Below are 26,571 nucleotides of genomic sequence, written 5' to 3' on the forward strand. Positions count from 1 at the left end.
CCCCCTGCAGAGCCCCCCCGGGGGCCCGGCGCGGCCCGGCCATGCTCGGCCTGGACGTGTGCGAGGCGGGCGGGCAGCTGCTGGAGCTGCTGTGGCTGACGCTGTGCTACCGAGGTGAGCGGGCGGGGGACAGCGCTGGGTGCTCGGGAGGGTGGGGGGGGCTACAGCGCGGGCCGAGCATCGCCCCCCGCAGCCGACGACAACAGGTGGGGCAGAGCCCGGGGAGCCCCGCGGCGCCCATCCCGGTCGGCCCCCGGCGCTGCATCCCGGTGCGGTGTCGCGAGGTGCGGGGCCGCTGCCTTTTCCCGGGGCTTGGAGACGAGCCCGGGACTGAGCGCGGGGCCCTGCGGACTCCTAGAGTCGGGCGCGATGCGGTGGATGGGCCCTCGTCCCCCCCGCCCCACATGCGCCCACCGTCGGCCCCGGCCCCGTGGGTTTGTGGCTGTGCCTGCAGCCGGCGGGGCTGTGGGGCATGCAGAGCCCGGCGGGCTGCATGGCGGTGGGGATACCAACCTCGTGCACGGAAGGGCGCCGCGGGCTGCAAACGCACCCCGAGCCGCACACACGCAGCACCGCGGCTCATCTCGCTGCACGGCTGTGCGGAAACGCAGCCGGCGGCACCGCCTCTGGGCTCTGCTGTGCCACCGGGCCCTGGGGACACGCAGCCCTGGGGACACGCAGCCTGGTGGCATCATCGTGGCCCCGAGCAGGGGGATGGCACGGCTGCCGCATGGCAGCTTGGGGGCCATCAACCGCATCCATCTGAGCTCATCTCCCCCAGCCTGGCAGTGCCGGTGTGCCCTGGGGCATGGGGGTACCCAGGGTGTCCTCAGATTGCCACTGCCTGTGCCCTGCAGACATCATGGCTGACAAGGAGGGGGTGATGCTGTCGCTGGAGGAGGAGGAGGAGGATGCCGACGTGGCCCTGGCGTATAAGACGCCGGAGAGGAAGAGCCTGCGGGAGATCCAGGAGCTGGACCCGGGGGATGAGAGCCTGCGGAAGTACAAGCAGGCACTGCTGGGCAACATCCCTGTGGCTGTGGGTAAGGCTGGGGCTGGGAACCCCATCACCCCAACGCCCCGAGCATCCCATCACCCCGACACGTCACACCGGGTGATGCAGCCTCAGCGGGTGCAGGGAGCTGCGGCGCCCCCATCTCTGGAGGCATCCCCATAGGGAGGGCACGTCCCAAACGCGTCACCCGCGGGCGCTGCCTGTGCCCACCCCGCTGCAGGGAGACCCCGGCATCCCCTGCTGTGGGTAACGCTGCCCGGGGACCCCGGTTGCCTTGGTTACAGGATCACCGCTGCAGTTGCCATAGGAACGGTTACGAGGGACCGGGGAATTCATCGGGATGGCGGAGATGGAGCGAGCGGCCGCGGGGGGGCTGTCAGCCAGGGGCTGCCCTTGTGCCTACGTGGGCTGGGCTGTGCCACGGGGCTTTTAACATGGGCTCATCCACAAAGGGTTTGGGCTGAGGTGCCCTGCTGCCTGCAGCCCATTGTCCTCTGGCTGCTGCACACAGCCCCTTGGGGCACATGGGCATCCTCCCCAGGAGTCCCCAGCCCTCCTGCTCTGCGGCCCGAGGTGCCAACTCCATGGGTAGGGGCCACACTGCGTCACTTGTTCCCAGATGCCAGCGTGCCCAACGTGCAGGTGACGAAGCTGACCCTGATGTGTGAGCAGGCGCCGGGGCCCATCACCATGGACCTGACGGGTGAGTGCTGCCGGTCCTCCATGGCAGAAGGGAGGAGGAGGAGGAGGACGGGTGCCATGCTGACGGACCGTCTGCCCCCCACAGGAGACCTGGAAGTGCTGCAGAGCCGTCCCTTCGTGCTGAAGGAGGGGGTGGACTACAGGGTGAAGGTGTCCTTCAAGGTAAGGTTCCGTGGGCACCTGACATCACCTGTGGGCTCTGTGCCTCTTTGGGGGTCACTGCCCACCCTGGGGACCCACACTGCCCCCAGCATCACTCAGTGCCCATCCCAAGGAGCCGCATCGCAGGGCGGTGTTGGTGGCTGTAGGGTGGGTGCCCCTCCGAGCCCAGCACATGGAGCCTCTCACTGCCCCTTTGTGCCCGCAGGTGAACAGGGAGATCGTCTGTGGGCTGAAGTGCCTGCACCTGACGTACCGCCGCGGCCGGCCGGGTGAGTGGGGTCAGGGATGGGATGGGGCAGCACTGCCCGGCCCTGCTCACCCAAACCCCTCTCGCCCTCTCGCCCAGTGGACCGCGACGTCTTCATGGTGGGCAGCTACGCACCGCGGGCCGAGGAGTACGAGGTGGTGACGCCGGCCGAGGAGGTGCCGCGGGGCCGGCTGGTGCGTGGCTCCTACCGCGTCCGCTCGCTGGTCACCGATGATGACAAGACGGAGCACCTCGCCTGGGAGTGGGGCCTGTGCATAAGGAAGGGCTGGGAGGACTGAGACCCCCCCCCGGTCCCACCGTTGCGGGGATCCCCCCGCCGCCCGGGGACCCCCTGCCGCCCGCGCCGCCCCACCGACGGGAAGGTGGAGGGGTCCCTTAGCAAAGCGGGCGCCCGCGGTCGTGGTCTTGGCAACCAAAGTTATTTTTAATCGCTGTTTTTTTTTGATACCGACGCCCGACTCGTCCTCGCGGCACCTCCATCGCCGTGCACTGCTGTGCGCTGAGCTGCGCCCGGCCGCAGGCTGTGCTCCTCCATCGCCATTAAACCCTACAGACGTGTCTCTTACTGCCGTGTCCGTGTTCCCGGGCCTGCCGTAGGGACGCGTGCCTGGAAATCCAGCACCTGCTCGCTGCCTTATCTCCGTGCTGGCAGCCAGTAGCGGAGGGCCACGAGCTCCCACGGCCCAGCACCTCCCGCCCCGCCGCCCTTATCTGCCCCTCTCCCCGTGTGAAGGCTTTGGCAGTGGGACGGCGCCATGCGGGGCGGCGCGGTGCTGTGTGTGCTGCTGCTATCGCTGGCCTGGCTGAGCCCGGCATGGGGGGCTGAGGGTGGGGAGGAGGATGGGGAAGTGGTGGGGGGGGAGGAGGAGGAGGAGGATGAAGAGGATGAGGTGCTCTCGGATGAGCTGGAGGAGGAGGACGGCGTCCTGGTGCTCCATGAGCACAACTTTGCTCGTGCCCTGCGTGAGCACCGGCTGCTGCTGGTGGAGTTCTGTGAGTGCCTGCAGGGCAGGGGGGGAGGAGGCAGGGCTGCGGGGTGTGAGATGTGAGGGCCTGAAGGATAGGGGTTGGCAGAGGGGCACTGGGCATGAGAGGTGGAGCGGGGACAGAGGGCAGGGTCATGGGGTGGGGGGGACAGCAGAGGCATGGACCTTGTGGCAGAGGACACGAGGTGGGAATACGAGACATGGGCACGGCGGCTCACATGCGCCATTAGGTGCCCTCAGCCTCACCCCTGGGTTGGGGACACCGCTGGGTTGGGGACACCTCCTGCGGGCTGTGCTGCGGTGACACCGGGCCCTGCGCAGACGCTCCGTGGTGCGGGCACTGCCGCCGTTTGGCCCCTGAGTTCGCCCGTGCGGCCGCATTGCTGAGGAACGGATCGGAGGCGGGACGGCTGGGCAAGGTGGATGCCGTGGCACAGACAGCCCTGAGCGCCGAGTTCCACATCGATGCCTTCCCCACGCTCAAACTCTTCCGCGATGGCAATCGCACCCACCCCGTGGCATACAGCGGTAGGGCTGTGCGGGGCGCTGTGAGGGCGGGGGGCGGGTGGGGAGGTGATGGTGAAGGGGTGACGGCATCCCGACAGACGGTGAGGTGGTGGCGCAGTGAGTGTGGTGGCTGTGATGGCCGGTGCAGCCCTGCTCCGTGTTCAGGCCGCATGGATGCTGAAGGCATGGTGCTCTGGATGCAGCGCCGGGCCGGGCCCAGCGCCACGCTGCTGCACGACGCCGCCACCGCAGCCGCCTTCATCAGCGCGCAGGACGTCGCCGTGGTGGGCTTCTTCAAGGTGGGCAGGGGCCGGGGCGGGCAGGGCTGGGCTGCGGGCACGGCGGCGCTGATGGTGGAGACGTGCAGGACCTGCATGGCGAGGCAGCGCGGGCGTTCCACGAGGTGGCCGCAGAGATGGAGGATCTGGTGTTCGGTGTGACCAAGGAGGATGAGCTGTTCGAGGTGTACGGGCTGTCAGCAGACACCGTCTGCCTCTTCAAGAAGGTGAGTGGGCTGGGGGCAGTGGGGCTGCTTTGGGGTCCGGTGCTCACTGTCCCATGCCTGCAGTTTGATGAGGGGCGGACAGATTTCCCCGTGGATCCGGAGCAGGGCCTGGACGTGGCCAAGCTGAAGCGGCAGCTCGTTGTGCACAGCCTGAAGTTGGTGATGGACTTCTCCAATGAGGTATGGCTGCTGCCCACCCCAGCCCCGGCGTGGCTGCAAGGTGCCTGGCCTCACCCTCCTTCTGCCCCACAGACTTCCAGCCAGATCTTTGGGGCCAAGATCCCCCACCACATGCTGCTCTTCCTCAACACCTCTGTAGAAGAGCAGCAGGCGCTGCGGGATGAGTTCCGTGTGGCCGCCAGCACCTTCCGGGGAGAGGTGAGGTGAATCCCGTGGCAAGAAAGGATAGGACCTGGGGGACCACAGCCTCAGTGCTGCCCGTCCCCCGCTCCAGGTGCTCTTCGTGGTGGTGGATGTGAATGGGTACGGTGCCACCGTTCTGTCCTTCTTCGGCCTGACGCCCAGCGATGCGCCCACACTGCGCTGCATCAAGATGGAGAACAACCGCAAGTACCGCATGGAGGTGGACGCCTTCTCAGCCACGGCCGTGCGTGACTTTGTGCAGGAGGTGCTGGATGGCAAGGTGAAGGTGAGGAGATGGGTGCCTGGATCTGAACCTGGCCACGTGTCCCACCACTGCTCAGTGTGGGCTCCATCAGCAGAAGGGTGGGCAGCAGGGACAGGGAGGTGACCGTCCCTCTCTGCTCTGCTCTTGTGAGGCCCCATCTGCAGCACTGCATCCAGGGCTGGAGCCCCCAGGACAAGAAAGACAGGGAGCTGTTGGAGAGGGTGCAGGGGAGCCGCAGAGATGATCAGGGGCTGCAGCACCTCCACTGCAAAGACAGGCTGAGGGAGCTGGGCTTGTTCAGCCTGAAGAAAAGAAGGCTGCGGGGTGACCTCATTGCAGCCTGCAGTACCTAAAGGGAGCCTACAGACAGGAGGGGAGTCAACTCTTGGAAAGGGTGGATAACAGCAGGACAAGGGGAAATGGTTTTAAGTTGAGGGAGGAAAGATTGAGCTTGTATGTCAGGGGGGAAGTTCTTTACAGAGAGAGTGGTGAGGTGCTGGAACAGCTGCCCAGAGAGGCTGTGGATGCCCCGTCCATCCCTGGAGGTGTTCAAGGCCAGGTTGGATGGGGCCCTGGGCAGCCTGGGCTGGTATTGAATGTGGAGGTTGGTGGCCCTGCGTGTGGCAGGGGGTTGGAGCTTCATGATCCTCGAGGTCCCTTCCAATCCTGGCCATTCTGTGATTCTGTGATCCTGCTGTTCCCACAGCCCCAGCTGCTGAGTGCAGAGCCCCCTGAGGACTGGAACACGCGGCCGGTTAAAGTGCTCGTGGGGAAGACCTTTGAGCAGGTAGCATTTGATGAGACCAAGAACGTCTTTGTGAAGTTCTGTAAGTGCTGAAGTGCCATCCCTGAGCTCCATCACGAGCATCCATCCTCTCCATGACCACTCCTGCACCCCCATCCCTCGCCTATCCCCGGTGCCCCCAGCCCAGCCGTGACCTCCATCGCCGTGCCCATCACAGATGCACCATGGTGCACCCACTGCCAGGAGATGGCAGCTGCCTGGGAGGAGCTGGGCGAGCGCTACAAGGACCACGAGGACATTATCATTGCCGAGATGGATGCCACGGCCAACGAGCTGGAGAACATCAGCATCAGCGGATACCCAACACTGCATTACTTCCCTGCTGGGCCGGGCAGGAAGGTGGGTAGGGACGGGTATGGGGCACCCCTGGCTCTGCCAGCACCTGAGGAAGGTTGGGCTCAGACGTCACCCTGTGTCCTCTTCCTGTCCCCTGTGTCCAGATGGTCGAATATAGGAGCACCAGAGACGTGGAGACCTTCTCCAAGTTCCTGGAAAATGGAGGGAAGCTGCCGGAGGAGCCACCCACAGTGAGTGAGGTGCCCCCATCCCAGGGCAGGGGCTGCCAGCTGGGGCACAGACCCTGCAGGACGCATGGGATGGAGACAGGCCATGTCCATCCCTGTCTCACCACCACCTTCTGCAGGTGTCCAAGGCCCCGGAGAACAGCACAGAGTCACCGAGCCCATCTGGCACAGCCGAAGCCCGGGAGGAGCTGTGAGCCCTGTCCTGCTGCAGCGGGCATTATAAATGACCCTGGAAATGATGCGGGCTCTGTCTGTGTCTGGGGGGGCACGCAGCACAGAATGGTGCCTGCTGGGCCTCTTGGGGACACAGTGCAGCTGGTGGGTGTCACGATGGGGGTTGAGCCCAGTGGGGTGTGCAGGGCAGAGTCTGTCCCATGGGCAGCTCAGCCTCAGGCACCCATGGCACTGAGCGTTCCCACGGAGGGGGTGCTGCCTTTGCCTCCCTGTGATGCTGGACCCAACACAGCCTGGGCACGATGCGATGCTTGTCCTCCTGACCCAGCAGTGTGAGAGTGCTGCAGGCAGCCCTTGTACTGCCCCAGGCATGGGGCTGAGCTGTCAGGGTGTTGGGGATGAAGGAACCACAGAGGCCTTTTGGCTTCATGGCCTCAAGGCCTCCTGCCCCATGCCTGGGCTGCAAGAATGCAGAGCTGCCCCAGGGCTCCAGTCCCAGAAGCTGCTGTCACACCCTGGGAAGGCAGGAGAAGCCCCAGATGGGCTCCAAGCCCTCCTCTAGAGCCTTTCCAATGCCTGGCTCACAGCCTCAAGGCCCCCTGGCACTCCCTCAGTCCCCAGCACCGTCCCCTCTCCCTGAGCTGCTGCTCTCCAGCCATAAGCAATGGCTCTGGGATCCCCATGCCCCCCATCCTGTGGGCAGCCCCACCGTGTGCCCGTGGCCCTGGGCCAAAGCAGGGCCCTTCTGTCTGCTCCCATTCACCAGTTGTCTCAGCCCGCTCCCACGTCTGCTCTGCAGGGAAGGAAAAAAACAGAAGGCACCGGGATGTGGGTTTTTTATTTCATTTTATCCAAGTACCTTTGAAAAGATCATTGTACAAGTCAGAACATGAGGATGCACAGGAGACATCACCAGGGCTGCACGGCCGCTGGAGGACGCTGCGCTCAGCAAATGTACATATTTACAGGGAACCCCCTGAGAAAAAAAGGGGGAGACGGAAATCCCAGGCATGGTAACAACCTCACCAGACACAACACCATCAGAACTTAAAAAAGAGGGAGGAAAGACGTTCGTAACACTGTTCCCTGGCTGAAAACGATTGCAGATTTTGCTGGACTTCACATAGTGATAGGCAAGTCACAGAACCATGTTTAAAGGCACTCGGTGACGTGTACAAGAGGCTGAGTTGTCCCCACACAGTGCCACTCGGCCCCAGCCCTGCAGGCAGCCGAGTTGGGCCCCAAAATGTGCTGCAGCAGCAGTGGGCAATGGGCACACGGGTGGGCAGGGTGAGTGCTGACGTGGGACCCCCTAGGAGCTGGCAGTGGGGGCACAGAGGCTGGGTTTGCCCAAGGGCGAGAGCAAAGCTGTGGCTGCTGGGGCACAGAGCATGGGCTGGTGGGGAGGGCAGGGCTGAGGGCAGGCGGAGCTGAGCTCAGTCCCATCTGCACACCCAGGCAGCAACCCCTTACAGTGACTGCAGCATTCAGGGGAGCTGGCCGTTCACATCCCCACAACTCCTTTGCTTCGGACCACAGTGCCCTCACACTGCCTCCCCAGAGACACAGAACCTGACAGAAGACACAGGACTCATAATGTGATGGTTTTTGTCCTCAGACTGGAAGCGTCCAATTGGTTTCCTCCCCATACTACCTCTCTCCTAAGGCAACTCCCCTGACCAAAGTCCAGCCTTGGCACTGGGGGCCTGCGCATGGCTGCCAGCCCTCTGTGGGGCTGCAGCACCCTCCAGGAGGCAACGTCTGCCCCAGGAGCAGGCACACGTGGGGGACAAGCATAGGGCATGGGATGCCAGTGCCCAGCCCTGCAGTGCTGAGCAGCAGCTGATCCTCACTGGTGGCCCACAGCCCTGCCCTGGTGGAAGGCACCATGGGAAGCCTGCAGCACCAAGAACTGGCACCCGCCCCCCCTTCCCTTAGGGATTCACTCGGTCACAAGAAAGCTCAGGAGAAAAACCACCCTACCAGGTCCAGTAGCTGCAACTACCAGGGAGGCGAGAGCCCAGCTCGTTCAGAATGGCTCAGTTGTCTTCAGATTGTGCAGAAGTGCAGCGGTGCCCCTCTGGAGTGCAGCAGTGACTTCCACAGCAGCAGGGACAGCAGCTTGTCGGCTGGGTGCATCCCACCCAGCACTGCTCAGAGCCATACACACCGAGGGGACAGGGAAGGGTGCTGTGAAAGCGAGGACCACACGGAGTTTGACGGATGGCTGTACACTTTGGGTGAGTTCTGCAGTACCTGTATGTTTTACATTTACATAAGAGCACTGTGACATTGGAAATATTTTCCTTTTATTACAATATATCAAAAATATGCAGCTTTAGTAAACAAGTTCATTTTACACTTTCTAATGCACTGTACAATGCTACATTACACTTATATTCGGTATGGAGAGGGAGCCCAGGCTCCCACTGGCAGGTTTGTGGGGTGAAACGACTTCCCATGGCACAGCAGAGCTTGCCCAGGTCCTGGCACAGAGGGGGCTGCGCCCCGGGCTCGCCCAGCACCTCCTGGAGAAGCACCGCCAGCGTCCGCCCAGACCTTCCCCTCCAGTCCCAGTCTTTCACAGTCCTTTCCTCAAAGCCTCTGCAGCCTTGGAGCCTAGTCGATCTTCTCCACCTTCCCGATGATCTTCTCTTCGAAGATGGGCAGGATGGTGTCGTCCTCCCGCACCTCCTCGAAGACCACACCGCAGTCGAACTCGTCGCTCACTTTCTTAAAGTAATACCTGAGAGAGCAGAAACACGGGGACACAGGGGTCAACCTGTGTGGGACACCGCAGTGCCACCCAAACACAGGGAGCAGCACCTCCACGGCTGTGAACTCATGAGGAATGGGAGCAGCCACGGCAGACACTGAGGCTGGCATCTGCCCCTACCCTCTCAGTGACAGCAGTCAGAATGCATGCGGGCACGTTGAGGAGCTCAGGTTCTGAATCCCAGCCCGTTCTCAGCTCTCACAAAAGCTGGCTGGGGGTCCTGATGCTGGCAGGGCCCTGGGGCGTTCCTAAGCAGGCTTTCTTCCCCAGGCAGCTCCTACTTGGAGGCGGTGCTTTGCAGAGCTTCCTATCCCACACCTGGTGCTACAGAATGAGGGCATTTTGGGACTCAGCAGGGCCCAGTCTCCCTGCTCACACTGAAGGAAATTCTGGGAGCCTGAAATGGCTCTGGCAGTTGGGATGTTCCCCACAGCATCGGCAAGCACTGGTTGATGCTGCTCCTCACCAGCCCAGGACACTGTGCAGCCCTGTAGGGCAAGCGACTTCTGTTTGGGGCACAAACTGTGATGCAGAATATTTCTGGTAGAAAACACAATCTCATAACCTGCCTCTTCAACAGCCAGACCCTCCCAGTCAAACCCAAACATAAGCCTGCTTCCATGAGGCAGGATTACAGATGCAAGTATGAGTTCTACCCTTCCTGGCTCACTTTGGGACTTACTTTTCTAAGAGAGTGTCCACTGGCAACCAGACACTTGTGCTGTGCTGCCATAACCCTGCAAGGCTGCTGAGAACCCCAGGAGCTCCCCTGACCTACCTCCTTTGCCTTGACAGGAGCAACAACGCTGCATCCTGGTGGTGGCGGCTGCCAGGGGTTGCTGAGGTTGCTGACAGTATGCTGGCACCACACTGCACGTGGTGAGCAGCCCTTACCTGTAGTTCCCTTTCTTGGTCAGCAGCTCCTTGAACTGTCCCAGTGTCACCACGCGCCCTTTGACGAGGGTGCGGTACGGGATGGGCTCTCCACAGAAGTAGTAAGCAACCACGATGTTCTCACATGGCTGGGATGCACCACTGCCCGGCCTCTTCTGGGGCTTCAACCTGTTGTACGAAATCACAAGCAACATCCTGAGTATCAGCCTTTGGTGCTCGGAACAGGCCCAGCATCATCACCAGCACTGGGTGCTGGTCTGGGTGAGGGGCTGCCTGTGCAGGGGGTGCAGGTCAAGACCTTCCTATACTTGCAGAGAACTGGGGCCTTTCTGTATGGAGGTGCCAAACTAACAGTCAGGAAACACGTTCTACTCTGACCACCTTTCTTGGCGCACACCTGCACACTCAGGCTGGTGGAACAGCTCTTGGGAAGGCTGGATGGAGGCCAGGCTGCAGCTGGGAGGAAGCAGGCACGGGTTCCAGCTCAGCCTCTTCATGCTGCAGAAAAACCCATCCCCAAGGACAGGCTTGGAGGGGTGCCTTTCCTGCAGCACTGAACTCTGAGAGCAATGGGTAGGGCATGGCAAGGCAGAGCATCACAGGCCCATTGCAGCCAATTGATGTCACCCTGGTGTGCACCAGCATGATTGGGCTTCAGGCTTCTGGCTTGCCACCTCAGTACAAGAAGTGCTTCAGTGATGGCTTGCAGGATTTGGTTGGCAGGAGAAGCCTTCGTATCCACGAGACAGAAGGAGAAGAAAGTGCCATCCTGTCAGCTAGCAACTGCTTCTGTGAAGCATCTGAAGCTCCCGTGTGCAGCTGCGGGGCAGTGGGACGTGCCACACACTGGGCCCTTTGCTGCTCATCCCATCTTGTCCTGTCCCATCCATGCAGGGTGACAAGGCCTGGCTGGGCTGCTGGCTGGATTTTGGAAGGCAGACACCATCCTCAAACCCCCAGTGAGCAGACTTGGAATCTCTTGCTCTTTCCTGCCTCTCAGGATGTCGGTCTGCTCCTCACCTCCAAGCCCACACACTGGCATTTGCTATGGGGTACCATCACCAGACTGAAAGTGTCAGCCCAGTCCTCGCCTCGTTTTCAGAGTCAGACAGAAGTAGCAACAATAAAAATAAGGGTACTTTGCACTTCTGTGGAGCCTTTCATCTCGGGCTCTGTAAATGCTGCACAAACATTTGAGCAGCCTACACAAATGCGTTGCTTGGCATGTGTGGTCTCAGCCAGAGGCTGCCTTCTCTTTCAAAATCACATAAAACAAATTTGGCAGCTTTAAAATTATTTAAAAGGCACACAGGGTAAAAAAAAAAAAAAAGAAAAGAAAAGATGATTTTGTATTTATATGACTGGAAAGTTGCTATAAAAACTGCATATGCCAAGCACATGAGCTAATGGCAGTTTTGGAAATGGTTGTGACTCTAACCTTTAAATACTGGCGTGAAGTCACAGCACCTTTTTAATGGCATGCCCACATAAACATTGGCATTGCAAACCAAGACCAGTGAAAATTCTGCCACCTCTTTCTAAAGCCATGAGAGGTCTGAAGTTCAGCTGAACAATGCTTCTGGTGCCTGCTCTGACCTGGAGGCCTTTGGACAAACTGCAGCATCCCGAGAGGCGATGGTGCTCCTGGTGCCAGCATGGCTCTTAGCACCCATCCCTCTATCAAAGCACAGGATGCCCTTCAGCTAGAAAAAACATTAAGAAATTGAATCATCCTTGGAAAAAAAAATAATCATGCATTTAAAGGAAAAATGGGTCATAAATTCAGGCAAATTCTGCGCATCCTGTGAGCCAGAAGTTAATTGAAGGGGTTTGGAAAACCTCAAAGTCCCTAAGCTTCTCTTAATGCTGCTGGAAACGAGTCATGACTACGAGAGAGCTGCTGGTGCCCAGGGGAGCTGGCACGGAGGCTGGCGGGGACACGACGACGCGCTGTGCAGCAGCATGGTGCTCAGGCTGCTGGGGGGCAGCTCCTTGGTCACTGGGGGGGTGGGCAGGACTGTTAGAACCAACACCTTGAGCTCCCCAGCTCTGTTAGAAGCCAGAGCAGATCGTGCCAATGGCTGGGAGGCTCCTCCTCCTCCCGCTGTGTAATTTGTGCCTGAAAAGCTGCTTTGGGGTGACCTCAGACCGGCTGCTGTGCTCCTCTGCCCCAGGCTCAGAAAGGGGCTGCGGGGACCCTGTGGCTTCCTGAAAGCATGCGAGGGAGAAAAAGCCTCCTGGCTCTTTCTGACAGGACCTCCAGAGGCCACCAGTGATGGGACAAGAACCAAAAGGTCTGTGTCTCCTTGTGGGAAGGAACATCACCTTTCAGAGCATCACAGAACACACACGCATCCCCAGATCTCTAGCAAACCGAAGCAGGGATGATAAATAAGAAATCATTGACAACACAATTTTCCAGGCGTACCTCTCCTGAGAACATGACAACACAACCATCTCTGCTGTCATCATCGCCCAGAAACCTCCTGAGACCACTTCTTACCCAGATGGGCCCCTGCTGAGCGCTGCTCCACCACAGCACGCCTGAGCCCTGCCTCATCTGCACCCATCCCCCGGGTCTGCAGTGTGCCCTCTGCACGAACACACACAAGTAAGCTCTGTTCCTTCTTCTGGCCTCAGCTCCTTTCACAACGTTTGTCACAAGCAGGAAATGTTACCCAGCAAAGTAAGTGCAGCGCTGACTGCCTTCCTGCACCTCAGCCCACCCCTGGAGGTGCCCACGGAGCCCTGAGCTGGGGGCAGGCAGCCCATAGCAGGGGTGGGGGGAGCTGTAAGGTCTCTTCCAACCCAACCACGCTGTGATTCTATGGTTCTATGATCAGCACTAACTCAGCCCGTGTCAGAGCACAGACACAGCCTGGCTGCGATGCTGCCATGCCCGGCACAGGAGAGGATTGCTCCATCCCAGCCGTGGGGCCGAAGAGCTGTGCAAAGCCTGAAATACAGCCAGCAGATGTTACCTCAGGAGGAGCCCCAGCATCTGGCTCTGGTCCTCTTCCAGGCCTGGCCCAAACAAACTAATTCCAAACCAAGCTCACGCTAACATTTTTGCTGGAGAGTCTAGAAAATTCTTTTGCTGCATGTGAAAATCTTTTCTCTGCAGAGCTGCTACTAATTACTTCTTCCAGCTGCAAACATAAGCACTGCGACAGTGAGCTGCAGAAAATGGCTCAAAAACTGGCTGCATAGGCAAGCAACCACTGGGATAAGGCTCTCCCCCAATGCAATAGGCACAAGAGGTCTGTGTGTCATCCAGCACTGGACATTTAGCTTGCATAGGCTCCCACCAAAAGTCATGCAGCCATCCCAAAGATCAGTGCCCCAGCCCCAAACACTGTGTAACAGGGAGAGAACGGCTTGTTCTCCTGCTAACCATGACAGGAGCTCTCTGAAAAGATGTGAGCTCAGCCATGCCCCAGCTGGAGCACACAGTCCTGCCACAATCCAGAGGAGAGATTTCAGCATCAAGAAATCCTTCACTTCCCAGGGGCTGCATCCATTCTTGTGTGCTACTGAACACGGACACGTCTGCTTTTCATTAGCAGCTCCCCACCAGCAGGCACCCCTTCCTGGCTTTCCACACGTCAGGCAGGTCAGTGGGACCCCTGTATCCTCAGGAAAACTGACAGGCCTTGTAAGGAGGCAGCACAAGTGGGAAAGCAGAACAGCCCAGCATGGCTCAGCCTGCTCTCCTGCTGGTCTGGAGGGCACACACTGCCACGCCATGGGCTTTCTACAGAAGCTCCAAGTTGTTATTAGGGTATTCAAGACTCACGTATAAAGCCCAGGCTGGTGTTTCCCAAGTGTGCATCTGCACCTAGACATTTCTTGGGAAGCTGAATGAATTTAATATGACTAAATGACTCCACAGATAAATCCCATCCAATCATACCAACTGAAAGTTAGATCAAATAGGCCTGGCCCAACCTGACGTGGGAGAGCCCTCTAATTATTAGCTTCCAATCAATGCTCTGACATAGATATGCAGAAGTCTGCTACATGACCATTGCAAGCAAAAATAATTGGAGTTCAGCAATTAGAGGAGCTTGTTCTTTAAATTACACTCGTGTTTCTGAGTGTCAGACTCCAAAGTTTAGTTTTCAGAACACAGCTATAGGGCAATGAAGCAAACAATTCCCATTGTGGAAGAATTTTAATGGTCAAAGTGCTTCTAGTTCTTAACAGTAATTATCAAGCACTTTCAAAATGCTTTTCATCTGAGAGCTCTGTGTGCCTTGCAACTGATCTTCCCTGAAAGATAATACAGGAGCAGAAGAATCAGCTCTGCAACAGGCATTGAGCTGAGTCACAGGAAGCTGCAGTGACTTGGCTACAGGCATGCAGAGCACAATACTGCTGCAGCAGTGTGCAGTGCTCCCCCTGAGCTGCCATGAGCCATGAGTGGCCTTTGCTAGAAGACTGAATGAGATGTAGATAAAGAGCAAATATTCTTCTGCACTTAATTTTGCTGTGTTCTGCTGAATTCTGCTACTGCACCAACCAAGAACCCTGCGACCACTGTGTGTGAATGAACTATGAGTGTGCCAGTGAAGATGAGGTGAGCACAGCAAGCCAGAGGCTGACTAGATCCGCAAAGAGAGCTCTTTCCTCATATGCTATTTCTAAACAGGCTCCGCCTGCCCAGGCTCATTCAGAACACTTCTAGACACAAAACACAAGCCCAGGCCTTAAGGCAGCTTGTGGCATTTGCACCACTGTCAGAAGCCATGTCAGAGAGACTGGGGAGACTTTCCTAACTTCTCTGCAGGTGCCTCCACTCAGTACTGGAAACTGGAGCACAGCACCTCCCACGGCTCCCCAGCCACAGAGCAGCCTCCCCCTTCTCTCCCATGCACGCTCAGACCCTACCTACAGGCCATACCTTTGTTTCAGTGGGAGTTTTCCAGCTCTCTTTTCTTCCTCCTCCAACCTCCTGCGAGCTTCCTCCAGCTGGGTGAGTGGGTTGGGTGCTGGGTTGGGTGGCATGGTAGGATCTTGGATGAAAGGGTGTGAAGGCTGGACAACGTTCCGGAGTTGGGCACTGACCCACGGATGCACTGCAACAGGCCGCTCAATGGAGAGGGGTCGGACCATGTCATGGGACAGCTGCTTCTTAGCACCTGAAGAGCTACACACAAATACAAAGGTTTTACACAGACTGCCCAGTCACTCTGCATACGTGCACATCCAGATGGATGATTGCTTCCTCAGCTGGACACAAGCACTGGGAGGCTCCTTGCAGCACGGCTGTGCTGCGGTTTGTGAGGGACTGGGGAGCACCACCCAACCCGCTGCACCCCCAGAGAAGGCTTTGGGGCAGTGCAGCACTGCCTTCTCCAGTGTTTTGCTGAGACATCGGGTGAGCAACCCAAGCTTAACACAGAGATCACCAACGTGTTTTAGTGCTGCCATGAAATGCACAACAGAAACAAACCCAGCGAAAGGCAGCTCAATGACAGACCAAATTCACTCAGCAGGATCCGCCACAGGACGCCCTGATGTGCGCTGCCAGGCTGTGAGCCCCTGATGGGCAGTGGATGTTGCAGCAGTGTGTGCTCATCCTTGCCAGCCCCTGCAGCACTGCCCAAGGCTCTGGCACGGCCCCAGCTGCCCGCAGAGCAACCTGTCTCAGCCTCTACTGTGAAACAAGACAAAAAACAACTGTGGTTTCACCAGTAGTCACAAACGCAGTTGCGGCAATGCGGAGGAGACCCCAGATCCCTCTTGTTGCTGGCACCATGAAAACACGTCTTTTTCCCTGAGATTGGCTAGGCTGTGATCTGTGCCTGTAGATCTGCTTGATTACAGAGAGATTCTGGACACACCTTTGGCTCTAGAGAGACAAGGCGAGCCCAGAGGATGCTCTCAACAAGCCCAAACACTGGGCAACTTGTTCTCCTTGCCTGAGCCCTCTTAAGCTGCTAACTCAGGACCAATGGCTCCAGTGCAGCAGGTCCTATGTTTCTATCAACACCTTGCACGACTAACAGCTGTTTATGTACAGCAAGTGCCTAAAGCAAAAATACTGCCTACTGTGTGCCACATTATCCATTTTGTACCCACAGCAGCAATTTGTGAGATTCCTCTGAGGCTTCAACCTTCCCCCACAACCACAGTTCATTATTTAGGAAAGAAAATGAACTTTATGGTTAAAGCCCCCAAGCAATCCTCAATCTCCAAAGGACCTAAACCCTCGCGCCTGGTGGATGTTTGTCTTCCCAAGACCTCCAGGAACAAGGCAGACCACTGTACAGTCTACACCAGCCTTATGCTGGTGCCAGGGGATGCAATAGGACAGCATGAAGACTCCTCACTCTACCAGCCCTTACCCATGGTTTGTTTTCTTATGCCTGCTGATCTCCTTCTCTCCTTCTATGATCCACTGAAGGATCTTCTGGTTTCTCTCCACGTCTTCAGGAGATCCTGGCATCTCATAGTTGGCACCATCACTTTTCCCTGAATCGGTCTTCTTAATATTTCTTTTTGAGAGCAGACTTGCTTTTCCACTGCAAGAACAAAGCTTGAGACATTAGTGCTTTGCCTAAGCCAAACCTCCACAGACAGTGGCAGAGGATGGACACATCCATCTCAGACAGATTCAGCCCTGCCAGGGTCTGCTTGGCTCTACTACAGTTCAATTGTCCGTGCCATGGCTGAGGCTCAGGGCATATCAGGCTCTCTGTCCAGCCACCTGAGAAACAGGGAGTGCATCTGGCAGATGAGCCGTGGCAATGCAGCAAAAAGCCCAGCAGATCTCCTGCCACATGAAGGACTGTGTTCAACCCTCAGCTCTCTGCTCCAACATGGTCAGTAGGCTCAGAGCACAAAGCTCTGCAATCCACTGGCTGCCTCTCCATGTCAGACCACTGCTCTTACCCTGAGCTCTTCCTGTTCCATCCCCACACCTGCTTACTGGTTCACTAGCACCCCAAACCCTACCCTGCCATTCTGCCATGCCAACAACTTGCTTCTCACCACCACTTGAGCTGAGGTTTCATATTGTGGTAAAACTTTTTTTTAATGCAGGCAGCCTTCTGCAGGCTGTCACCTACCTGGGCAATGCAGCCACGTCAGACTGCAGCTAGACTGAAAGCAGGCAGTTACAGACAGGCCCTGGCTACGTTTATGGCTACAGCACATCATTACAGTTATCCTATCCCTCCTTGGCAATGTGCTGCCCATTTGCCCAGTGGTGCAGCCAGGCAGCTACATGCTCGTGGGGCTGCACAGAGCTGGCCTGTCATTGCCACAGCCAGCAGCTTTACTGGACAACCCCGCATCCTGATCACCCACCTGCATTACCATACTTCTATGTGCTCATTAGCATTGACAGAAAAATAGAACAAGAATGTTCACATGCAAACTCTTCTCTTATGAAGCTCCCACCCTGGGGACTGTCAGGAACTGGGAGTTTGTGCTAGAGAAAGGACAGCTCTGACGTGCCCTCTGACATTTCCTTTAAGCATATGCTGCAGACAATGCTAGAGAGAAGTTCTGTACTTAGATGGGGCTTTGGTAGATCCAGCATGGCCACATGCATGCTTTGTAGAAGCAACCAAGCCATATCTTAGTTCTGTTACTACAGAAAAAGGGCAGATGTGGGGGCCCTTCTTCCCATCTGCCTGGAAAGCAGCTTTCTTCAGCTGCCCCTATGCTTTGCCTCCCTCCTCCCACCTCAGTAAGTTGTTCCTACACACTGATCTAGCTGCCTGCTTTCACTAAACATCCTACCCCTGGTACACTGAAAAGACTTGCCCCCAAATAACACCTCAAGGAGCTAGTGAGCTCTCCACTCCAGTTACTCCACACTTACAATCAGCATTCATTATTCAAGGTAGCCCTGAGCCTCACCTTTGCAATAATTCAAACACAGGACTAGCAAAACCTGCTGCTGTAGAGAATGAGTTTCACCTTCTCCTTCTCTGGAGGAACTGGGTGGTGGATGAAAATCTGAACACCAGCAGTGCACTCTGCAGCCCAGAAAGCCAGCTGAATCCTGGGCTGCATCTAAAGAAGCCCTGTCAGGGAGAATGCCCCCTTGGGACAGCAGGCCACAGCAGCACCAGAGCATCCACTGCTTAGTCAGGAAGAAAAAGGAAAGCTTCTGGTGAATAGAACAAGTCTTGCAAAAAGTTGGACCTTTTTGTTTTCTCATAAACAGCTTAAGAACCTGGTTTCTGTTATCCAGACCCTAAGACACAGTCCAACCTTACCATCTCCCAAAGCACAGGGAAGCGCCAGCACCTCTGCTGCTTTAAGGAGCAGAAGTGCTACCTTATAACCCAGGCCATTAAAAATCCTGGTTAGACAATTTCATCACCAGGCCACAGAGATTTATGTGCTATTAGAAGCATACTCATTTCTGAAAGGAAGCATAGTGGGAGGCCCTTAAGCTACGTTCTACAAGAAAATATGGCCCAGTCTGCCTGTGCCACTGCTGTGCAAGAGCCCATTTATGAAACACACCCTACAGAAGCTCCAGCTCTGGGACTCCCCCAGGTGCTGATCTGACTCACCTGTAGCCTAAAGAGTCCATGGGGACAGGGGCCATGCCCAAGTTTTCAGAGTAGTTTCTTGACTTTGTTGCATAGTTATGTGAATCTACATTCCAAGCAAAGCTGTTCTGCACTCTCTGCGTGGCCTCGGCCTCAATTTGCTCTTTTGGTTTCATCATGCTGTGGTGATGGATGTGGTGGTAGACATGTTTATGGTGGTATAAGTTAGCTGGATCCAGTTTCATTCCTGATTTCGTGGTGTGCTTGCCGTGCCCTGGAGGAATTGTTCCAAGTGTCCCTGACAGCTTTCCTAAGTGGCCGCTTTCTGGAGATCGTGGCTTGGGAGAGTGGCGGCCGGGGCCTGGAGACTGACAGCCTGGTGTCTTCATCACACGCTGCACGTGTTCGTCCAGGATGCTTTCTGGGTTTTCTTCATGTGCATCTCTCATCTGCATCCCAGCACAGCCCATCTCAGAGTAGCGAGGGGCGAAGTGATGAAAGGGTTGGGCGGAAGGCATCTTGTGGCTAACGATTGAAGGACCAGAAGAGATATCTGCATCCTCGCCTTCTTCTTCCTGCGAGAAACAAGAGGACAATTATAAAGGTGGCAGAAGAGGTCTCTGGGGGTCTTCCTGCTCACAGCACGACTGTTGCCAACACTCGGATGGGTCACCCTTGGCTTTGGCCAGCCGAGTTGTGAAAATCTTCAACGTAGAGATGCTCCCCTCTTTGGAGTCCTGCCCCAGGCTGTGCCACCTTCCTACAGAAAGCTCCCTAACACACACCTGAGCTGCCCTGTCTCCGAGCTGCCACACCAGCTCCATCCCTGCCTGCTGGGACACCATCAGCGGGGTTCACAGCATCCAGGGTGAGCCAGGCGACCGCTCACACAGCCCACACATCACAGCCACGCACAGGGGCAGCTACGTGCAACAACTTGATCGGATTTATGAGCAGGCAGAGGTTCCTTGAAGATGGCTCTGTAACAACCAGCAGCAGATCACACCTCACCACACACAAAGCTCACCAGATGAAGCACAATGTTGCACCACGTGCAGCAAGTCAGGAGGTACCACGGGCTTTTCTTGCCCGAGTGACTTTCACAGAGCAAGGCAATCAGTGGGCTTGTAACAGGAGTGTGCAACTGGAAGTCGACAGCAGCGTGAACGGTTTTGAAAATCAAACCCTGCTTTCTCCCAGGCATGCTGACGCTGCAGCAAAACCCTCCACGCAGATAAAGAAATGGCTGGAACTGCCTGCTTGCTCTCGTGGCCCACAGCAGCCTCGGACATGCTGTTGTTAGTGGCTCTTACAGCCGTGCCAGGAAGAATAAAACTCCTCCATGCTGACAGCCACAGTTTTGATGCTGACAAACTATTTTACGCTCCAACATAAACTCAAATATTTATGAAGTTTCTTTATTGGAAAACAGGATTCTTATTTTTTAAAATTACATAAGTAGGATTCCAGCAAGCGCTTTAATCCCGCTCTCTTTTCTTCCTTTGGTGCAGAAAAGAAACCGTTTGCAGCATGTGGTATCTCTGCCCTGCCAGACAAGTGCATCTGCTGGAAAACACTGCCTCCCACCAGCTCTGCCTGTCGGATGTCCCCATCCATCACTTGCTATTCAGCTTCAAAGTCTCAGCTGCCAACCACAGTGCGAGAAAGCAAATAACAGACTTCCTCCCCACGTCACACCTGGGGGTTCAGAACTCAACCAAGGACAATGGCAGCCTTTGAAAGCACCAAAGATGTGGGTGCCTGCTGTGCCCTCTGCCAGCAACTCCTCCAGGGGGCCATGCCACTGCTGAGCAGCATGGTGAGCACAGAGCTAGTAGGAGCAGCCTGAGGAAGGCTGCCCAGAGCAAAACCATGCCACAAATGCAGTCCCAGCGGATGAATCAGGTGTGGAGCATGGTGGAGAACTGCAAATGTTTTCTCTTTACATTCCCCTCTCTCGCTGCAATATGAACCTACTTCAAAAGTTGTTCAGAACTGTCTCAGCACGTAGCGGGGATCAGAACGGGCTGTTGTGCAAACACCTCAGAACAAGGCTGATCCCACAGCACAGCAGTCCTGTTACAGTGACTCAGATGACAGCAGGTCACTCTGCAGATCTGGAGCTCAGGCTGACGTGATTCCCACTTCCACAGGAGATACACTACTTTCTCACTAACTGCTCTTAAAATCTTTACGAGCACCTTTCATCTCCAGCGACAACACTGCAGTCTGCAAAACCCCATCTCTGCACAGCTGGCTCAGGTACAAGACAAAATAGAATATGCACAGCCTAAACCCATAACGCTGGGTTAAATGACTATGAGCAGGTTGTGATAACCCAGTGACACACTCATCACTTTGGAGGCTTTTAGGGCTGGTACCTACGTTGTTCTGCTTAAGGACTGAGGCCAGGGTGGGCTGAGGGAAGGGGAAGGATGCACTGTCTCACTCTCTTCGGCCTGTCTCAGCTCATCTGTGTTACCAAGCTCTGGGGGAAGTTGGCTTCCTCACCCCAGCATTGGGTTCGGCCTTGCATGGAGCAGGGAACCCACAGTTATGAGAAGGGCAGGTAAGCAGGGATGTAGGCTGCCTGGCTCAAGCTGTCCTCTCTACTAGAGCAGAGCAGAGGCTGAAGGCACAAGTCGAGGCTGCAGATACCACTGTGCTGAGTTTACAGTGAAAGCAATGACACAGTGCACAAAGCTGGAGACAATTCAAGCTGGAGATGAAATGCAGGATCTTGGCTAGTGCTGTGCAACATGCACAAAGGCTGGTGCATGGTGAAGACAACAGCACTTCCACGCTGCCCTGCGTGACAGATCCCTACCTGCCCAGCAAATCCAGAAATCAAGAGCTTGCAAATTGCCTCATACAACATACACAAGTCAGCCCCTCACCTGGCACTTCTGGGCCTGCTGCACACAAACCTGAGGAACCAGGAGGATCGGCCTCCGAGCCTGCCCAGGGCTGTGCCTACAGGTCTCCGCAGCCGCCTGCAGCCCACGCCGCGGGTGGCACAGCCGCTAGGTGGTGCTTGGGGGACGCGGTACTGGCAGGCACATCCTCCGCCAGCTCGCACAGCCAGCGACAGTTGGATGCTTCGACTTCACTGACTGCCTGCTGAGCTATTTTTACTCTGCAGCCCAGCCTGCGCCCTTCCCTTTGAACCGAGAGGCTGAACAGGCACTGCTGCGCTACGGATAAACGCTATCTTGCTTTAACCCCACACCTCCTCCCAGTCCCACCATTACAGCTCACCTAGCACAGGAGTGCATTTACATCTTCAAGCAAACCATTTTCCTCTCTACTCAGACAACGTTTTACACTCAAATACTGAGCATCTCAACAACAGTTTTGCTCCTTCTGCACCTGGCTCAATTGAAACTCACTGGGTTTGGAGGCAGTCCTGCAGCTACCATTCAGCTGAGAGATTAACAAGGCAGCATGCACATCCTCCCATCACCTCCTATGCTGCTCAACACAATTAATGAATTCAGAGCTTTTAGGTTTGTTATTTTTTTTATTCAGCAGAAGTCATCTGCTTCTCTACCAGGTATCTCTTTCAGATGTTACTGTGCTTTGAAAGGGAACCTGCAGGCAGCCCAGTATGGGGGGAAAAATCCCTTTTTTGAAGCTTTTGCACAATATTTCCAGCTTCTCTGCTAAGCTGATAACTGCCCAGTGTGAGTAATGTTGTATGGTTTTCCCTGTGCTGCTGTGCAATGAGCCATGCAGAACCAGTAAGAGGTCACCCTGTAGTCTTGGTGTTCAGGACACACAAAAAACAACCCTGTGATCTACGAGGACCCAAGCTCTCCTCTTGCTGATTCCAGCAGCTCTTGCACCTCAAGTACTGACCTTAAAAAGCTACAGTTGCTTACTCTGAGCTTTTCCTGAATAGCTAATGCTAAATGCCAGCCAGTCAATGAAATATACTCTGTAGACAGCAAAGAGGTTTAATACATAGCAATAGCGGGAGGCTGGGGCTTCAAAATAGATTAAGTTACACAAAAATATGTTTAGACAGACTTAAATTTATTCTCTGGCACAGTTATTTGCTGATTTTATGGTATTGCTACTGGCAGCTTCTTCAGGGTGGTAGGGCTAATGGAGCTGGGCACTGCTGGGGGCAGCTGTATAGCCATGGGAGCAGGAGGAGGAGGACTATGAATGGAAATGCTGCTGGTTGCATTGGCTTTGTCAGAAAGCAGTAGGTATGGAGAAGAAAACAGACTAATTCCTGAAGAGCAGGAATCTAATGACAAAACAGCACCTTGCTGGCCTTTTTCTGGCTGGATGCTGAACACAGCAGTGCTGTGAGTTTGATGGACAATGCTTGGCACTGAAATGCTGCTCAGAGGTTACTCTGCATCCTCACTTCATACAGCGGAAATACATATGTGATTTAAATCAAGACTACAGCCCTATAGTGCCTTTTCTGTTTAGAGAGATACTAGATTAACTTCAAAAATATTGACAAATATTTAAAAATAATGAGCTTGAAGGGTCCACCCTGGAGCCACAGACACTCAGCTTCTCTAAAAGCACAGAGCTAGCTGAGATAGACAGGAACACCTCTGCTTTGAGGGAGAGCTGCAGGTTGCACAGCACACAGCCTTCGCCTCAGGGCTACAGCAGCTATTAACTGTGGAGACCCGTAACTTCTTCCCATAGGGCTGCAGTCATATGACATTTGTGATGCTCAGAAACACTACGATGTCCTCTGAAAAGCCTCCTGTGTCTCCAGCACAAGATAAGCACTTACCTATGAGATGCAGTACATCAGACAAAAGATAAGGTGTCAATACTGCTGAACAGGGTGTCTCACAATTGGACCACCAATAACTCCTTGTGGAGTTTGTTGAGGAACTAAAAGCTTTTGGTTCATCTGCCAAATACTCAGGTTTTGAAGGGCCCATCAGTACCAGGGCTTCCAGCACACAGTGCCACGGCTGGGCTTCCCTAGCCACCCTCGTGGAGTCCCTGCATTTCTCTGCCCAAGAGACAATCTCTGGATGCCACACCTGATGTAGGGATGTGCTTACTAGGTACTGACGGACAGAAGGCTTTCACAGCTGGTAGAAGCAGACTAAAGGCACACATAAACAACTGCAAATGTGACAAAATCTGCCACCTGTTTGCCCAAAGAAGGGGAAATAACACAAAACCCAACGCTCTAGGTGAATCCTTGTTATGTAGTGTCATCCTCACATGAAAGGGATGGTTTACAAAGTCTGTGATGGACAGGACAGTGAGGGTGCCAAAGACAGTGGAGAGCACCACAGTCCCTAACGTGACAGAAGTGGGCAGTGCTGTGCCACGCCTGGTGTCTGACGGCAGGGAGCATCTCAGAGCCCTGCACATGGCACACAGCTCCATGAAGCTCCTGCGGTGACTGGGAGCCTGCAGGACCCCACGCAGTGACAAACGTGGTCACCCAGGTTGCTTTCATGGCAGCTGAAAAATTCCTGTGCTGTGCAGTAAGCAAACGTCCCCGGGTTGGCACAAGAGGCAAGGAGATTACTGACCGCTCGCACACGCTTAAGGCGCTCCTCCAATTTCTCCTCTGCTTCACGTTCCTTCTGTACTTCTTCCAAACGATTGATCAGTTCTGCAGCAAACTTTTCTGGTTCAACATGGATATCCTTTGGCATTCGATATGTACGCTGGAGGGAAGACACACCAGGGTTAGCAAAAGGTGCAAGAAAATCACACATTTATTGTGGAGGCACAAATAACTGGAAACGCCAACTGTCCCACTGGAACACAAGCTGGCAGAAACAGGGGTGAGGCTTGGGACAGACCAGATGGAAGCCCATGAGCTCCCTGTCTGGTACCAGCTCCATATACCCCCTCACATAGGAAAAGGTATCCTAGAGCCAAAAGCAGCAAGCTCTTATGGCATCAGATTCCATTTAGGGACATATGCACGTGATAACCCTCAACATTAAAAAAGGTCAACACGAATATCCTGATCTCAAATGATGGGAAAAGGACAAACAGACAAACCTGTAAAAAATCATTACTGTAGTGATGTTTTCATTTGGACAGAAAGGAGAACTCCAGCGTGTACACTTAGCTTACTGCAGGTGGACCAGCATAAGACTTAAATCTTAAAGACTTAAATCCAGCTGCTTTCAAGAAATCCTACTTTTCTTCACCTTCCAGGCACAGCTTCTTCTAAAACCTACCAGCCACAGAAGGCCACTGTTCTGTAAAGCATCCTCTCTTACCAGAACCCAGAAGAACGCATGATTGCATCTCATCTCTTCAGAGCTGGGCAAAGACTGCTTGCTTTATCAACAACCTCACAAGCACAGAGATACCACTTTTCTTTCTGCCCTGTGTGAACTAATGAATAAACTTCAAGGGCACTCTCAGTTCCTTATGTTACCCTGTGCCTAAATTCCTGAGCTCTGGGATAAGGAGCCTGCGTAGCAAAGTATCAAGCTGACAGCCATTGCATTTTTCTCCTCATTTTCATCCCTAATGCATTATTTTGCCACTCTGCTAGTAGAGGAAATGACAGCAGAGAAAAAACAATAATGTGGAGGAAAAATAGATGGAAAATTCAACATTATAAAAACTTGCAATTGAATACTTCAGCACCAACATCTGAGCAATACATACCTGGCAGGATCAGAGATAAAACGAAATATGGATATACAAGAAAACTCACACCTAAAAATGCAGCACCAGAAACAGATATCAAACTTGGAGTCCTCAAAAGAGGATTAGAGACCACCCAAATTTACCCTGAGCCAGCATGAGGACCAGGGCAGAAGGCTAAAATACTGCTTTGCCTCAGAACTAACAAAGCATGCAAATCCTTGTTTTCCTCTCTGCCAACTGCTGAATGGAAAGCAAGGGGAAGAAAAGTAAGGGCAACGAGGGTCCCGCTTACTGCACTGTGAAGCTGGGGGTGTCTTCTGTGACACTCAGGTTCCAAGTTGCAATTTAAAGCACTAATTTTTTTGTTCACCGTGATCAAAACTCAGTCAACCCCGCCACCAGATCTGTTTCCACGCTTACTGCTATCAACAAGTGCAAGGGCAACGCACGGCTTCCCTCTGGAGGGACAGAAAGCTCAAGTTCTAGCATCTGGACCTTGTGTAGTACAGAAATGTGCCTGAATCACACATGATCACAGTGCTGATCACAGGACCTGACAGGGAGAGTCCCTTCCCTGTTATTCAGTGGGGAGCTGTCAGGACCCAAGTGATGCTTCCCCATTCCTCAATACCTGAGGAAGCACTGGCTAAGGGAGCCTGCTTCCATCAGACGGTGAGCCCCAAACCATGCAGCCCACCTATCTCAGATGGCATCACCAGCAGCTCCCCGTGAGGGAAACCTTTCTCTCACCTGACAAGTCACAGTGACTGTTCATTCTCTCCTGCCACCTCAGACACAGCAGCTCTCACTGTGGCTGTCTGTAGGATGGCAGCAGCAAGCCCTGCTCTGTTAGAAGCACGTCAGAAGCAGCAGCTTCCACAGAAAAGCAGAACCAGGAAAGAATCTCCCTTGATTTTCATAGCCTTTGATGCAATGCAATACCCCAAAATAAAATCTCTCCTGAGCACAGACTGCTGCAGCACTGGGTGCATAGGTTGAATTCTGCTAACCTGTGTGCTTGAATCCTGGTGAAATAAGGTCCAGGCCCAGCAATGCTTAAGGAGCACAGCTCCAACTCATTATAATGAGTATCTGAAGACATTCAAGGTCACTAGTTTATCCAGGGAGCTTGAGAAAGGACCACTTTGGTATTTTATGTCATGCTTCAGCACATTTATCCACATTCTCTCAAAGCCTGGAAGGGACTGAACGAAAATAATTGTGTCTAAGAACCTTTACAGTGAACTTTCTTTCCTTTCTCTTTGATAAACTGCTGTATCTGCAAAACACACTACCTTGTCCTGCAGGCTTTCACTCAGCACAACAGCTCATGGAGGTCCCACATCAGCTTAGGTGATGTGAAGGATGCCATCCCCACCAGGCAGCTGTCCTTGCCCCTCTCCACCCAAGTTTAATTTACCTGAAATAAACCTCACTTCACTATGAAGTGCACGCCATGTGCCAATGTTGTTCTAGTAGGCACCCATCATGGTGACC

The 26,571-nt window shown here is 54.9% G+C and overlaps 3 protein-coding genes across 4 annotated transcripts in view; 2 read left to right on the forward strand and 1 right to left on the reverse strand.

Annotated features, from left to right (window-relative positions):
• Positions 1 to 32: 32 nt before the first annotated feature.
• On the forward strand, positions 33 to 2,699 carry ARHGDIG (Rho GDP dissociation inhibitor gamma). 2 transcript variants are annotated; one of them, XM_042828032.1, is made up of 6 exons: positions 33 to 114; positions 858 to 1,043; positions 1,635 to 1,718; positions 1,803 to 1,879; positions 2,085 to 2,148; positions 2,226 to 2,699. In XM_042828032.1, exons 1-6 carry the CDS (start codon positions 42 to 44, stop codon positions 2,423 to 2,425), a joined length of 684 nt encoding a protein of 227 aa, XP_042683966.1. In that variant the 5' UTR covers positions 33 to 41; the 3' UTR covers positions 2,426 to 2,699. The 2 variants fall into 2 exon arrangements, with proteins under 2 accessions (XP_042683966.1, XP_042683965.1); XM_042828031.1 differs by having other exon boundaries at positions 1,635 to 1,879.
• A 203-nt stretch (positions 2,700 to 2,902) lies between these two features.
• PDIA2 (protein disulfide isomerase family A member 2) lies at positions 2,903 to 6,310 on the forward strand. Its single transcript, XM_042828009.1, has 11 exons — positions 2,903 to 3,140; positions 3,455 to 3,661; positions 3,806 to 3,939; positions 4,008 to 4,145; positions 4,209 to 4,325; positions 4,398 to 4,523; positions 4,600 to 4,794; positions 5,480 to 5,600; positions 5,736 to 5,917; positions 6,019 to 6,105; positions 6,222 to 6,310. The coding sequence occupies exons 1-11, from the start codon at positions 2,903 to 2,905 to the stop codon at positions 6,294 to 6,296; spliced, it is 1,620 nt and encodes a 539-aa protein (XP_042683943.1). The 3' UTR covers positions 6,297 to 6,310.
• Positions 6,311 to 8,563: 2,253 nt separating this feature from the next.
• The window catches only part of AXIN1 (axin 1), a 67,554-nt gene continuing 49,546 nt past the window's right edge, over positions 8,564 to 26,571 (reverse strand). The window contains exons 4-9 of the mRNA XM_042827623.1: positions 23,991 to 24,128; positions 18,484 to 19,037; positions 16,297 to 16,473; positions 14,850 to 15,095; positions 9,947 to 10,114; positions 8,564 to 9,022 (exon numbers count right to left, since the gene is read on the reverse strand). Coding sequence (XP_042683557.1) covers positions 8,896 to 9,022; positions 9,947 to 10,114; positions 14,850 to 15,095; positions 16,297 to 16,473; positions 18,484 to 19,037; positions 23,991 to 24,128 — 1,410 coding nt within the window. The 3' untranslated portion in view covers positions 8,564 to 8,895. The remainder of the gene's footprint in view (positions 9,023 to 9,946; positions 10,115 to 14,849; positions 15,096 to 16,296; positions 16,474 to 18,483; positions 19,038 to 23,990; positions 24,129 to 26,571) is intronic.

Source organism: Centrocercus urophasianus, unplaced genomic scaffold (genome assembly GCF_019232065.1).
Source record: "Centrocercus urophasianus isolate 14NV4802_14NV808 unplaced genomic scaffold, USGS_Curo_1.0 seq_29, whole genome shotgun sequence".
Classification (NCBI taxonomy): domain Eukaryota; kingdom Metazoa; phylum Chordata; class Aves; order Galliformes; family Phasianidae; genus Centrocercus; species Centrocercus urophasianus.